General features: G+C 49.6%; 1 protein-coding gene across 1 annotated transcript in view; it reads right to left on the bottom strand.

Annotated features, from left to right (window-relative positions):
• The window catches only part of Tiam1 (TIAM Rac1 associated GEF 1), a 182,523-nt gene that overhangs the window by 44,468 nt on the left and 123,198 nt on the right, over window positions 1-14,857 (bottom strand). The window contains exons 14-15 of the mRNA XM_032900461.1: window positions 10,711-10,797; window positions 5,374-5,598 (exon numbers count right to left, since the gene is read on the bottom strand). Of these exons, the coding sequence (XP_032756352.1) occupies window positions 5,374-5,598; window positions 10,711-10,797 (312 nt within the window). The remainder of the gene's footprint in view (window positions 1-5,373; window positions 5,599-10,710; window positions 10,798-14,857) is intronic.

Below are 14,857 nucleotides of genomic sequence, written 5' to 3'. Positions count from 1 at the left end.
CCTGCGCTGTCTGTGCCTGGTGCAAACAATTCCTCCTTTGAACCCAAGTGCCTTAGTCTTGCAAACACAGGGGCCTTTCCTGTGACCCAGATGCCAGGGAATCTACTTCCTGCAGGAGGTGCATCTGCGCTCACCAAGGCACACAGCTTCCTCTCAGCGGCAGACAAATAACGCTGGAAGCCTATCAAAGGGTCTGGCTTGGGCTCTCCAATCTGGGCTGGTCTGAACGGTCTCTAATGTGCCGCTGGCCTGCTGTCCGTCACCGAGGCTCAGCTCTCTCTAGCTCAAAATGCAAGAATTGCCACTTTAAAATAAGAAGGGGCAGGCAGTTGTCCTGTTAGAGAGCCCAGTGTCCTTTACCACAGAAGCGCAGGCTCCTCACTGAGATAAAGCAAGGTGCCTGCCTCACCTCAGTCAGCCAAGTAGATGTCTAGGGAGCATACATCAGAGAGGCACTGCACTGAAATGAACATCAGCTCTGATAACAAACTGATGACACAATTGGGGGGAAGAAGGAGGGAGGAGGAGGAGGAGGGAGGGAGGGAGGAGAGAGAGAGAGAGAGAGAGAGAGAGAGAGAGAGACTAGTACTTGCTACATTACTTAAGTTTACCTCTCTCAGTAATCTTGCCTGTCATCCAAAGTGACGGCATGACAGACTTCTATCGCTGTTCCTGGCCCTATCCTGGCAACTTCTGAAAAGAAACCCCAGATGCCACTTAACGATAATTCTTACAATTTGAATAGAAGTTGGCTTTCTGCATAATTACTATTTCAAGTAGCCTTGTTTCGTGGATGAATTTCTTGGTCTCTATCCTGTGCTGCAATACTTACTCATTTTGAAGGAGCCACCATTAAAAAAATGTGTCCTTCTCTCTTAGCACGCCTGGCAGAAAAGGGGAGTGGCAGATGAGCGCATCACTAATGCATAAGTGCTTCAGGAGGCTTCCAAGAAACTCGGGATCTGTATCTGTCTTCCCGCACAGCACGGAGGCTCGCTGAGACGCTCAGCTGAACGAGGCGGATACCTTCTAATGAACCTGGCCAGGGGTGCTCGACTAGGGGAGATTTTTCAGGGGGAGGGGGGCAGTGGCAGTGTCTGGGGGCATTTTGCTTGGGTTGGGCAAGTACTACGGTCTCAGGGAGATTGTGGGGATGCACAGAACCTCACACCAGACAGAGAACTGCCTGACCCAAAATGTAAGAACTTACTGGGGGCTTCTTAGAAACTCTGTTTCCAGGTTCTCGCCCCGCCTCCCCTTCACTTCACGGATCCTCCTAGAACCACACTCGCTGAGGGAACTCCCCCTTTTTTTTGTCTCAGCTCCTTCCTGGTGTGTTCATGAACACGTGCTTGGGAGAGAAGAGTGAAGAAAGGAGCAGTGACTCTGGTCAGAACCGTGGACCGCAAACAGCCACGGACTGGAACCGGGTCTTAGAATAGGTGGGAGCGCAGACCTGGGCTTCCAACGCAACACGAAGACAATCAAGAGATGCGAGCTGTGCGTTCCTCTCTCACAGTGGGTGAGGAGAAAATGCACTCTGTGGTCAGTTAACGGATTTCCAACATAAAAAACCTCAATGGCGTGGGTCCTGAAATGGTATCACGCTCTGGTTGTCACTAGGACCCAGGTCAGAAAAACAGAGTCTACGAATGGCTCCAACTCTATGGGAATCACTCCACAAGAAACCGAGGGACACAGCCGTGCAATGAGCTCCAGGGGCTCGGCACCCGGGAATACAGAACTCCTTCTTGCCACCCAGAAACTGTAGCTTGCAGACGTTCATGAAGCTGTCAGAGAAGCCACTTGCTGCTGGCGGAAGCTGAAGAGCGGGTGGGGAGGAGGAGCGACTGGTTGTCGGTCAGACAATCCCATGTGCTTGGTGATAGAGATTGGCTTGGGATGGGAACTGTTTCTAATATGATTACTGTTAGTCCAAACATTTCATTGACTCATTTAACCGTCACACGGACCTAGCAAGACAGCAGTGTCCTCTTGTCTTCCCTTCATATTGAGGACACAGTGTAGAGAGTGCTGAATCAGGACCCACAGGACCAGGGGCTAACATCAAAAAGAACGCAGTCCCCAAGAACCTGGTCCGGGGCCTATTTTTAACCATCAGTCTATGATGTTTCTACCTACAGGGTTCAAGCTTCCATATGAGAAAGGGGTTCAGAAATAACCAGAGCTTGAAAGAGAATCGCAACCTTCAATCAGGGCTCTCAAGGGAAGGCCTAGTCAACCCTGCATGCAGGACAGTCAGTACCAGGGCTCACGCGGGCCTCAGAGCCCCTGAGGTGTTCACACTCCCCACCTAGATCTCTTGTCCAGGTCACTAAATGTTCAGGATGACCATCTTAAAGACACCTCAGCACTGAACCCCCAAACTCGTCACTCTGGATGACTCTATTTTTAGTTACTTCTAAATTTAGGCCCAGGTTGGAGTCCGGCCGACTCATTGTCCGATCGCTCTGTGCTCGCTTAGGTCATCTGCTGAGCGTGCGTTATCTCTGCCTTCATGTGGGGCAGGCTGGCTGGGTGTCCCATCCTGTTTCCTCGCTTTCCCTGTTATCTTCCGCTGCTAAATAAGGATCAGGAAGTGGAGGCACTGGGAAGGCGGAGACCCAGGTGGGGCCCACGAGCTCCACGTCACAGCCATTTGGTTGGAAATAACAAAGGAGAGAACAAATCCCTCCAGAAAGCTCCAAAGTTGGGGCGGCATTACTGTTCTGGACCAGGGTCGTCGGTTCAGTAGGGTTGGCACAGAGCCTCCACAGGTGCCTGGTCTACTACGGTGTGTGTGTGTGTGTGTGTGTGTGTGTGTGTGTGTGTGTGTGTGTGTGTGTGTGTGAGACAGGAAAGCCAGTGTTGTGTATAAGACTCCATCAAAGGCAAGACGGCGAGTCTATACACAGAATACACCAGCTCCTTCTAAAACAGACTCGTACAGGCAAGGACACTTTTCACTAAAAACAACTGTGCCTAGTCTACTCTGATCTCAGAGTGCAAGGGGCTGAGGCAGGAGGTTCCCAAACATGGGGCTAACTAGGGATATATAGTGATATAGGCTAATCCGGGCTGTACAGCTAGCCCCTGTTTCAAAAGCAGACACTCCCTTAAGGACACTGAAGGAAATAATCTGTGCATATACAAATGACCTTTTCAGTAAGGAATAGACAGTAACAGGAAGTAAGGAGCAGACTGTGAGCGAGAGTCTGCGCTATACAAGGGTGTACAACTTTATCTCTCAGGGCCCAGAGTGTGATACTCTCCGGCTTTGCAGACCTGGAGGCCCCACCACCATTCAGTCAGCCACTGTGATGGGGAGAGAACTCAAGATGTGAACAGGCAGATCCTGGTCACTCAAAATCAGGTGGGGTGGCCCGGTTTCTGTTTGTGGATTATAATATTGTAGTTCTGAATTTGTATCTATACACAACAGAAATGACAATGATAGAGAGTTAATCCAAACACAGTCTCTCTCTCTCTCTCTCTCTCTCTCTCTCACACACACACACACACACACACACACACACACACACACACACACACACACACACACACATGTCTTGTGTGTGCCTGCACACAAAGTCCTTAAGCAATCTAATTGCGCTTCACAGGGCTCATTTGGTCTCAGAATAGAGGCCGGTTTGGTAGGATTACAAGTGCCACCTTGTGGCCATCTGGGAGGACAGCCTCCATGGTCTTGTTCCCCTTTCCTTGGCATTTGCCAAGCTTTTGAAGTGTGAGGACCATCATGACAGGGCAGTCAACTGTAATTAAACGCAACCAGGTTTCTGAAGCTTCAAATTACCAAACTCTTGCCAGAGCCGCTAAACAAAACCACGAGCGATCGCAGGGCCTCTCGCTTAAGCAGCAAGCTGCAGAATATGACAGTGGTGATGAATGATACACATGCACACACACACACACACACACACACACACACACACACGTACACATACACATGTACACATACGTACACACACATACACATGCACACACACATACACATGCACACACATACACGCACACATACACATGTATACACATACACGCACACATACACATGCACACACATACACATGCACACACACGTACATATACACATGCACATACACACACATACACATACACACACACATACAAGTACACATACACATGCACATACACATGCTCACACACGTGTGCACACACACGATACAAGGCAGACACTGAAACTAGAGACCCACGACCATCACCATCCTGCTTGCATGAGACACTGCCACTGCCTCACACTTCTTTCCTCCCCGTGAAAACACGAGATGAAGAGAAAATAAGTCTGAAACCAAGACTAGCAAGTCAACCCAAAACCTAGCACAGACCATACAGGCCCTCTGCCCGCTCACTTGGTAGGAATGGGTCACCTGTGTGGGAAGCTAAGTCCTAAGAGCTACAAGGTATCGATGAAGAAAAGATACCTGTTCTCAGAAAACAGACAAGCTGGACAGACGGATGGACAGACAGACAGACAGGGAGGCAAGGAAGGCGAACATCACACAAGCCAGGCATGAAGACGTTGTCCTCTCATCCCAGCACTGAGAAACCTGAGGCAGGGAAATCTCAGGTTCAAGACCAACTTAGGCTATTCAAGGAGTTCCAAGCCAGTCCGGGCTACAAAGTGAGAGCCTGTCAGAAGAAGACTTAGAGACCAATCCAGCAAACCAAACAGCACGCTGCAGCTGCAGCCCACACACTGCGGGGCACAGAGCTGGGGTTAGGGCTGGGCACTAACTCTGTGGGGGTCCCAGAAGGCTGCCAAGGCAGAAGGCACCGAGGTTTTTCCATCAGAATGAGGGCCAGAAGGCACAGGGAAGAAACTGGGGAAGGTCAGTGGAGGGGACACGGTGGGGCAGGGTTTCCACTGAACAAATTCATGTTCACGGGAGCCAAGCCAACCAAACGCCTGCTGGACAAGTTTCCTCACCAAGCATCTACTCTCTCTCACAGAGGAAGAGGAGCAAGGTGGGGTAGACTTCGATGAGGGAGCCGGAGAAGGCTGCAGTAGGATTCAGTATCCCAGGATCGGATGTGATCCCTGTGTGATCCATAACCATGAAATGGCAGCCTCCCAACACTCACCGCTCTCCAAGATGACAATGAGCAAAGAAACAAAACTTTTCTGAGTAGGACCTTGTAGCAAAATAGACATTCCGTGACAAAAACGCCTTCTCTTTCCCTTTGAAATGCCAACAAGAAGCCCAGGGCTGGCTATCAGCTTCACTCACTAATACCCTCCCAGGCCAGGCGTGCAGGAGCAGGCCCTGAGGTGGCAGAGGGTGGTAGACCTCCCGAGGCACGGCTGAGTGAAGCGCAGCCCCGGGCACAGCATACCTGGGTTGCTGGTGAGGAAGGCGAGGGGGCTCTCGCCAAGGTCCACAGGGCCGTCCACTCGGTGGGGTGGGTTCTCCAGCAGCTCCACTCCTCCCTCTGGCTCAGGGTAGGTCCTCACCAGGAGGCCCAGGGAGGGCTGTGAGAGGAAATCTTTGAGCATAGATGAGTTCAGGGTACCAGCGGCACGGTTATTGATCTGGAGAATCTCGTCCCCCGCCTTCAGGCCTGCCAACGCATGATGGAAAAGTTTTAATGTCACACAAACCAGAGCATAACAACTTGCGAGTTCTGTCAGGAGGGGTATGCCCAGCTCTCCTGCTGAGTCTCACGGCCTCAGGGCTGCTGTGAGCAGGCTGCAGTGCTCAACCAGGTGTGAGAGGACTCCAGAGCCTTCCCAACACTGTCGACCTTTAATACAGTTCCTCACACTGGGGTGACCCTCAACTACAAGATTGCTTTTGTTGCTACATCACAACTGTGATTTTGCTACTGTTATGAATCTGAGGTGCTGGATATCTGATATGCAACCCCACGGGTTGAGAACCACTGCTCTAGCCCTCCTCTTCTGACCCCAGTGAATCACCTCAACAATCACTACTCCTTGGATGTGCTCTAAGCATCTGCCAGTTTCCCTTTTCAAATGTCAATTCTGGTTAACCCTCCAAGATGCAGGGGCCTTGGAACGCCGGCAACAGTGTACACATTTGTGTCCATCAAACATTTTTAGGAAACAAAAATGCAGGAAGTTGCTTCTTTCTATCACAGTAAGGTTGCTGTTTTGGGGTTTCCCCTCCCCCCAAACTCGTAGAGAGATGACAATTTACAGAAGCTAATGCAGTTGTTATCACTGCCCCTGCCTTTGGCCCCCGCACCCGGGAAAGCACATCTCGAGTTTCATTTGAGTAGGGTCCCCACAGGTTTCTGCAACCTTGGCAGAGCACATCTGGGAAAAGAATAATGTTTGGAACTCATGCGCCTAGTCGGGAACAAGTCTAACCTGGGGGAACACGAAGCTGTGACCAACACAGGGGCAGTTCCAAACCTTAATTACATTCCCATTGCTTGGGCAGGGGGAGGCCGAGGGAAGGAGCACACTGCTAAGGACAGAGGGAGAGAGGAAGGGACTGAGGCAGACGGGACCTGAGAGGAGCCACGGATCCCAGCTCTGACTCTGTAGAAGGATCTAGACTCTAAATCTAGATTTCAGAGAGTTCTCACTTCTCAGACTTGGAGCTCACTCTGGCTATCCTGGCTCAGATTTTCAAAACTTACAACACCCATTATTGAGCACAAAATGCACACACGCACGCATGCACGCCCCGAGTGCTGAGGAGATGGAAATGAAATATGAATGTTTTTGTGTCAAAGGTAAAATTCTGCTGGGTAAGCAAGTCGTTGTTTTTTAAGAGCTATTTGCTTATTTATATGTGCGTTTTCTCCACGGTCCCATCTGCACACCGGAAGAGAGCATCAGATTCCACGGGACTATAGTTAGAGAGGTTGCAAGCCTCCACGTGGGTGCCAGGAATTGAACTCAGGACCTATGAGAGAGCAGCCAGTGATTTTAGCCACTGAACCATCTCTCTAGCCTAAAACGACTCATTTTTGGGTAAAAAAAAAAAAAAGTCTAGAGCAGTATAATATTTAAACAGAAAATAAAAAATTCCAATACATGGAATGTTGCTGTTTGGTTTTGGTGCAGATGTGCGTGTGTGCATGTGTGAGTGTATGTGTATGGGTGCGGGGGTGTGTGTGCATGTGTATGTGTGCATGTGTGTGTGCATGTGTATGTGTGTGCATGTATGTGTATGCATGTGTGTGTATGTGTACATGTGTGTGTGTGAGTGGGGGGGGAGTGGGGGGGGAGAGGGAGAGGGAGAGAGGGAGAGCGAGAGCGCGCATGGGTGTGGATGTCCTGGAACTCACTAAATGGCCCAGTCTGACTCTGAACTCTCAGAAGCCCTGCCTTCGCCTCTCAGGTGCTGGGATAATTAATACACGTGTGCCACCATGACTGGCTTTGGTCTTTTCTCCAACAATTCAAATGTACATAATTTAGATATTGCAGGATATTAGATATTAGGATACAAAGATCTGAGCGCCAGCAACCACCTAGGAAGTTTTTCAGAGAGAAGGTTCATGCAATCAGCAGGGTAAGAGCCTGGTTGTGAGCCTCCGTGTGGTTGTGAGCGTTGGCCCCCGAAAACGACGTCCCTGGTATGGCACCTGGGGGTGCCACTTTCCCTAGAAAGAGAATCTTTACTGTTGGAACCATGAGATATTGGATTCCGTTTGTCAGGCCTTATGCCTGACAGTGTTATAGCCACAAGCCCACAAACATATGGAGTCATTAGAAACTGGATGAGACTGGAGCGGTTTCTCTCCACAGGAACCCTGGGGGGAAGACGGAGGGCGTAGCCAGTGAAACCCTGACTGGCTTCTCTGGAGCCGCAAGGACACCAACTGCTGCTGCTGGCCTAAGCCACCCAGCCTCCAGGAGTTCGTTATGGCAGCACCGGAAGACAACACAGGGCGAGTTCTTCTCAGGATGAGCATTGAGAAGAGGGGGCCATCAGCAGTGCTGTGCTGTAAGCACCTCACTGTGTCGTCCTTCTGTCACGGCTGCGGCGTAGCCCGGCTCTGTGACCGTTGGCGGTTACTGAGCTACCCCCAGACTCAGTCTCTCAAATGAAGCTAATTGTGTGGATAGACACTGAGCAGACACTGAACGGCCTAAAGATACTCCGTAGACGTTGGCTCTCCATGTTCTTATTCATCTCCAACCGACCCCAGAGATAACAACTGGCCGTGGAAACTGTATCCATGCAGCACGCAAACTGTTTGGAGCAAGATGGCGGATGCCTTTCTCAACCGGGCTATGTCCCGTGCGGCCGCCGTGTAAATACTGGGTGATGATAAACAGCTCTTTGGTGATCTCCAGTGAGAATGACAGTCCAAACAGGGCTGTGATGAGTGGGGGTGGGGGTGGAGAGGTCAAAGGGCACACGAAGGTACAAGAGGAGTCCTGCAGGAGTGACCAATATGAGGCCCAATGTCACATGGCCTGTGTGTGAAGAGCAAAGGGTGGGAATGGGACCAAGGGACCCAGACGCAGCACAGGAGAGCCAAAGCCCAGTGTGGCCAGACAAGGGAAATTGCTAGGTCTAACGCCCCGAGTGCCTCATCTTGGCACTGCCTGCCCTGAGTAGGGTGCCGGGGAGACATCTGTTTTCATCAAGCATCAGGGTTCTCAGAGTCAAAGGAACAGGATGTGACTAATGCCAGGAGATCCCCCACCCCTGGCCACGCCAACAGCACACTCATCCTGCTGAAAGCGATAAAGATCAGTCACCGGGTCTGGAGGGGAGCGAGCCCTGTCTCTGCTCTTGGCTGAGATGCAGCTCGGCCCCTCTGCAAGCTCTGGGCCCCAGACTGCCTGTGGTCTAGAAAAAACACAGGGAACAGAAAGGAGGCTCTCCTCCAGGATAGCTAGCACTTAAACGATTCCCTCGCACGTCACCTGCGTGCTGTCTGTGCACAGAGACTGGAGATCAGATCGTGATTCTCCGACTGTTACAGCACAGGGAGAAATGACCCACACGGGGCACTCGCAGGCTGCCAGACACCCAGTACTACGCTCAGTTACTGCAGGGATGGAGGTAGGAAGAACCAGCACCCCTCTGCCCCCGGCGCTCCACTCAGAGCGCTTAACAACAGACTTGGTTAACCACATCTAAGTACAGCTGACAGCATAGATGGGCTCCTGTATGATTTTCCCATTGCCTCGAGGAAACTAAAAATTCCACACCAAGAATGAAGGAAGGCGGTGTCTGAGGCTTACTGGCCCACCTTCATGTTTTTTAAGTATAATGAACGGAGCACTGCCCCCTCAAACAAAACAAAACAACAATCATGTTGGCATCGGGAAGCAACCTTCCTCAGAAAGAGGTTCAGGCACATGTGGTGGAGATAATTACAATAGTTGTTGTAACTATATTATGTCAGAGACATAATTAAGTCAAAGTAAACCTCTGAAAACCTCACGGGAACTTAGGGTAAGTGTTGAAGCGAGTGATCTCTCCTTAGGGGATCGCCACGGAAAGGCTAGGGACACAGAGAAACGGCCATGCTGAGCACAAGAGAAAAAAAAAAAAAAAAAAAAAAAAACGGGAACATCGGCTGCGGCTGCAAACCTCAGATCGCTGGGGATGGCTGGCAGCCACCAGATCTAAGAGACATCTGACCAATTCCTCCCCGAGGCCCTGAAAGGAATGGATCCTCTCAACACCTTGGCTTCAGCCCCTTGAACTGTGAGAGGGAAAATTTCTGTGCACTTGAGCCACACCGTTCATTCTGTTAGTGATCCTAACGCTGACGAAGCACACGGGCTCCATCTTCTCTTGTACCCCCCAGCAGGAGGATTCCAGGACTACACCCTCTGATAGAGTGGAGTCAGATTTGTGCTTAGCCGTACTTAAATCATCGGTGAGTGGCCGGTAATGCCTAAAGCAACATGTATGCTATGCAAAGGGCTGACCACATGGCGTTGCTCAGGGAGTGATGACAGGGACGAAGGCGACCATGTATGTGTTCAGTATTTACATAACTTTTCCTTAACAGCCCATCACCCAGAAGATTTTTCAGGGTACGGCTAGTAGAATCCACAGGCCGCGGTTACCTAGGCTGAGAAGGGACTCTGAGAATACAAAGGAGGAGGACGGGGCTCAGGGGCAGCCGAAACACGTGCTACATAAGCTCTTGGAGGGCCAAAGGAAGACACAGCAGGGGAGAGCTGAGGGCGGACGAGGAGGCTGGATCATCAACATCTGCAGACTTTCCAGGAAGTGACAGAGTGGAAAAGCCACTTCTGAGGAGGGTGCTACAGGTTCAGGCCATGCCTCTGAGCGCTGAGGACCAAAGCTCTGCTTCCTGTGAGCCCCAGGGCTCCCAGAAGATAAAGAACAACTGGTGTAGTTAGAAGAGAACTTTGCAGTAGTCCCTTGGACACAGGCTCAGTCACCCACCCCAATTCATGAAGTAAAACCCACCTCCTTGGGGTCCTCTGGAAGGAAACAAATTCTTTATGCACAACCTCTCTGAAAATGTGCTTCTCAGAAGGGAAACTATGAGATAGACAAGGGCCACTGGGGTGGGGGTGGGGGGTTGGCAGGTCTGTAGATCCTAACACTGGAGAGGCTGATGCAGAAAGAACATGAGTTCAAGACCAGCTTGAGCCGCATCATGAGTTCCAAGTCAGCCTCAGCTACATACCAAGGCCCTGTCTCAAAAAGAGCAAAATAAAATGACGAAAGCAAGCATCCAGGGCTCCAGTCTTACCTTTCTTGGAAGCTAGCCCGGTTTCCTTGACGCTGTTCACGTAGAGCCTTCGAACGCCATCTTCGTCCACAGAAGAAAGCAAAAACCCTGCAGAACACAGGACAGAAACCAGGGCTCAGCTCTGCACGTTTAGCAACAGGAAGTACCCGCTGTAAGCACGGGGGCAAGGCTGTGTTTTGGGTTACACTTTGGAATTTTTTCTCCCCTGTTGTTCAGATTGTTTTTACGCAGCAGGGGGGAAAATGTATTTTTAGATCATTCTAAAAGTAACTACTTGTAAAAGTAAATGTCACTAGGTCCATTAATCTCTATCCTCCACACTAGCCTGCCAGTGCAAACAAAAGGACATTAGTACTTCTCACCTGTTTCCTGGTAAAGGGCATCGAGCTGCTTTTTCCACCCGCTTTCCTACCCTGCACAAAACGGGCTCAGCGAGACACAGCCGATAGGCGAATGCCAGCAGCAAAGCAGCAAACCAGTGAACTGAGAAGGACCCCAAGTTGAAGGAATCAGAGAAAGGACTGAAAGAGCTTGAAGGGGCTCGAGACCCCATATGAACAACAATGCCAACCAACCAGAGCTTCCAGGGACTAAGCCACTACCCAAAGATTATACATGGACTGCCCCTGGGCTCCAACCACAGAGGTAGCAATGAATATCCTAGTAAGAGCACAAGTGGAAGGGGAAGCCCTGGGTCCTGCCAAGACTGAACCCCCAGTGAACGTGATTGTTGGGGGGAGGGCGGTAATGGGGGGTGTGGGGAGGGAACACCCATAAAGAAGGGGAGGGAGAGGGGTTAGGGGGATGTTGGCCCAGAAACCAGGAAGGGGAATAACAATCGAAATATAAATAAGAAATACTCAAGTTAATAAAGATAAAAAAACCACAATCGATTAATAAATTACTTAATATCCTTGCTTTTAAAGGAGAGAGAAAGAAAAAAAAAAAAAGAACGGGCTCAGCGGCTCAACACGCAGGGTCCCTCACCTATGTTTATTCCTCGTCCAGTCTACATCTTAGGATATGTGGTCCCTGGGTGTGGTGTGTGCTCACCCAGATGTACTGCTGCACGGACATTGCTTTAACTTCTTAACACATTCTGAAGCTCACGTTATACTTACCGTTTCATACCGGAACGTGGTTAACTGATTTCATGCTCTACTAGTGACTATCAGAATATTAAAGTTAACCAATGCTGAGGGGAGAAGAAAACGTTGTTTAAAAAAAAATGGGAGAGGGAGAGAGGGAGAGACAGAGAGAAAGAGACAGAGAGAGAGAGAGACAGACAAAGAGAGAGAGAGACAGACAGACCTATTTATTATAAGGGTAGATGCCACAGAGACCTTTTAAGCAATGTCAAAATGAGAGTTAAGTTTTCTGTTGAGTTCATGGTACTAGGAAATAGGAAACCCTGTGTAGGCAAGAAAGGCCACCAGCCACTGCTAATTTTCCAAGTCCTATACCTTTCTTACACAGAAAACAGAACTTCTTCACTATATTATTAATTTGGGGAGGGGACAATTAAACTGCTAATGAGAAGTGTTGAGAGCCAGTCTGATTAGTTGGAAGACAAGACCAAGGCAGAGGTCGCTCTGGAGCCATCGGTGACAGTGGTCATTCGGGAATTCCCTTCCGTTCCTGGTGCTGAAAGATTGCTGACCAAGGAGTGAGCGAGGCAGATCCACCAGTCTGAGCCCTACAGTGAACTATGAAATCCTGCACCAAGTACTTGGGTACACACAATACAGACACGAGAAACACACCCAAGCCCTGAAGGTGCTGGGTAATCTCTGACTGTGAACAGAGCAAACCATGGGCACAACTTCCTTTCCAAAGACCAGGAAAGAATGAGAAGACTTTACAAAACACAGCATCCCGCAGGACTAAGTGTGGGGACAGGGCCGAGGGGAGAGCCTCTCGCTAGAGCCTGCATCACAGTACAGCACAGGCATTGTGGTGAGATCGATGGAACCGTCTCCTACATCAACAAGTGTAAAGGGAAACCCTACTTTTAGCTGAATGAAGAACATGAAGCTCTTCCGGCCACTCAACAAAGGTTTTAAGTGGGATGGGAACACTCTACCCTCGGAGAACTTTAACAAAGGCCAACACAATTGCCAACAGGAGCAGAAGGAAATCGTTTGACATCAAGCTAAGGTGTCCAACAGTTAGGAGGCTGTCATTGTAAAAGCAGGAAGGCGTTATGAGAGGTGAGTGGCCTAGTGACCTAGAAAAGGAAGTAATTAAGACTAAGGGAAGAGAAGAGACCATCGGCTGATTTGATGAACTACCAGGAAATCCCTCATACCAACACCCATGGCCAAAGGGAATCCACAACACAATACGCTGCCGTGGAGAATCAAAAACTAGGGCTGGGATAAAATAGCTGTTGAAGTACAGACACCATACCATAAGGATGCAATCACAGCTAAAATACCAAATATTTTAGTAAATAATGTGTTTACCAAATATATACTATATATTTTACATATATATGCTATATGGTGTATGTATGTGCATATATACATGTATGTATGTATGTGTGCGTGTGTGTATATATACATATATGTGTGTGTGTGTGTGTATATATATATATATATTTACTACTACTACTACTACTACTACTACTACTACTACTACTACTACTACTACTACTAAAATACTAAGTACTAAAACAGCATCAGAAGTGCCCTGCGACAGGGAACGCTTCAGAGTTGACCTGTGCACACTTCACGCAGAGACGGCACAGGACTGGGCTTAGTCTAAGCATTGTGTAGCCTGAGCTAATTGTACAATAAGCCCTGAGTACCACCGAAGGGATGACATGGAGAGAAACTCCCAAGTGTTGGCCCTTTCTGCTTTATTTTGTTGTTGTTTCTCTGGGTGGTCCTGGCTGTCCTGGAACTCACTCTGTAGACCAGGCTGGCCTTGAACTCAGAGATCCGCCTGTCTCTGCCCCTTGAGTTCTGGGATTAAAAGGATGGGCTCACCACCGCCCGGTCCATCCGTTACTGTTTAAAACTATGCAGCTGTTGCATTATTCATCTTTTCTGCCCTAAAACAGAGAGCAGCATTTGATACTGTTAAGATGCCCTCGGGGTGTGCTAACAGCCTGCATGTACGTGGGCTCGTATGTAAAGGAAACCTACACTTAGGCTGACGTCAGGGCTGGATGTGGACTGGCTGGGTCTGCATTGAGATGCCTCGGGAGTTCCTAAGGTCGGAGGCTATCAAATCATCCAGGATTTTAAGCTGTGTTGGTTAATATTGTCACTTTAGCAAGAGCTAGAGTCACTTAAGAGACAGGCCTCCTGGATATGACTGGGTTAAAGTTGGCAGATCCAAACTAAAGGGGTGTGGCAGCATCCTCTTGGCTTAGGTTATAAATGACATAAGGAGGCTGAATGTGATATGGACCAGCTTCCTCAGACTCCTGCAGCCAGGACTCCGCCCCACCCCCACCATGATGGCCCACACCCTCAAGCTGAACTGACATAAACCCTTTTCCCACCGGGTTGCTTTTGCTAGAGTATTTCCTAACAGCAACGGGGAAAGTAACTACAACTCTTCCTTCTTTCCTGCCGATACGCCGACAGGAGCCCAAACACTGGCTTGGCTGAGGTCACCCTCATGCAGCAGGGTTTTCCAGAATGAAGCTCTTGGGAGGCAGCTCCAAGTGGTTTGGCCCTGAGAACCTCTTCCTTCAGTGTGGTGCGGCCTCGACCTCCCAGTCATGGGGTGTGAACTGTGGGGGTTTTTGGTGGCCACAAAACTCAAACTGAAGCAAACCAAACCTCTTTATGTCAACCTGAGCCCCTCAATCATCTCTAAAGTACTGGGTCTGCACCTACATTCATAGCTTCACCTTCTGTGGCTATACGGAATGTATACAGGATGTGACCCATTCTCAACTCGGATTATAATATGCTCTTGCAACTGTTCTTTGTAAGGAGACACTGTTACTCTCTCGATGTGTTTAACTGACAAGTTAACTCAGGGGTGGGAAGGCGGCCCAGTGGTTAAGAGCACTGGCTACTTTTGCAGAGGATCAGGGTTTGGTTCTCAGTGGCTCACAACCATCTCTAACTGCAGCACCCTCTCCTGGCCTCCAACGCGCTACACCAGGCATACACGTGGCACGCGGATA

The sequence above is a fragment of the Rattus rattus genome, chromosome 4 (genome assembly GCF_011064425.1).
Source record: "Rattus rattus isolate New Zealand chromosome 4, Rrattus_CSIRO_v1, whole genome shotgun sequence".
Taxonomy (NCBI): Eukaryota; Metazoa; Chordata; class Mammalia; order Rodentia; family Muridae; genus Rattus; species Rattus rattus.
The sequence above is the reverse complement of the archived record's forward strand: the minus strand, read 5'-3'. Positions and strand labels throughout refer to the sequence as shown.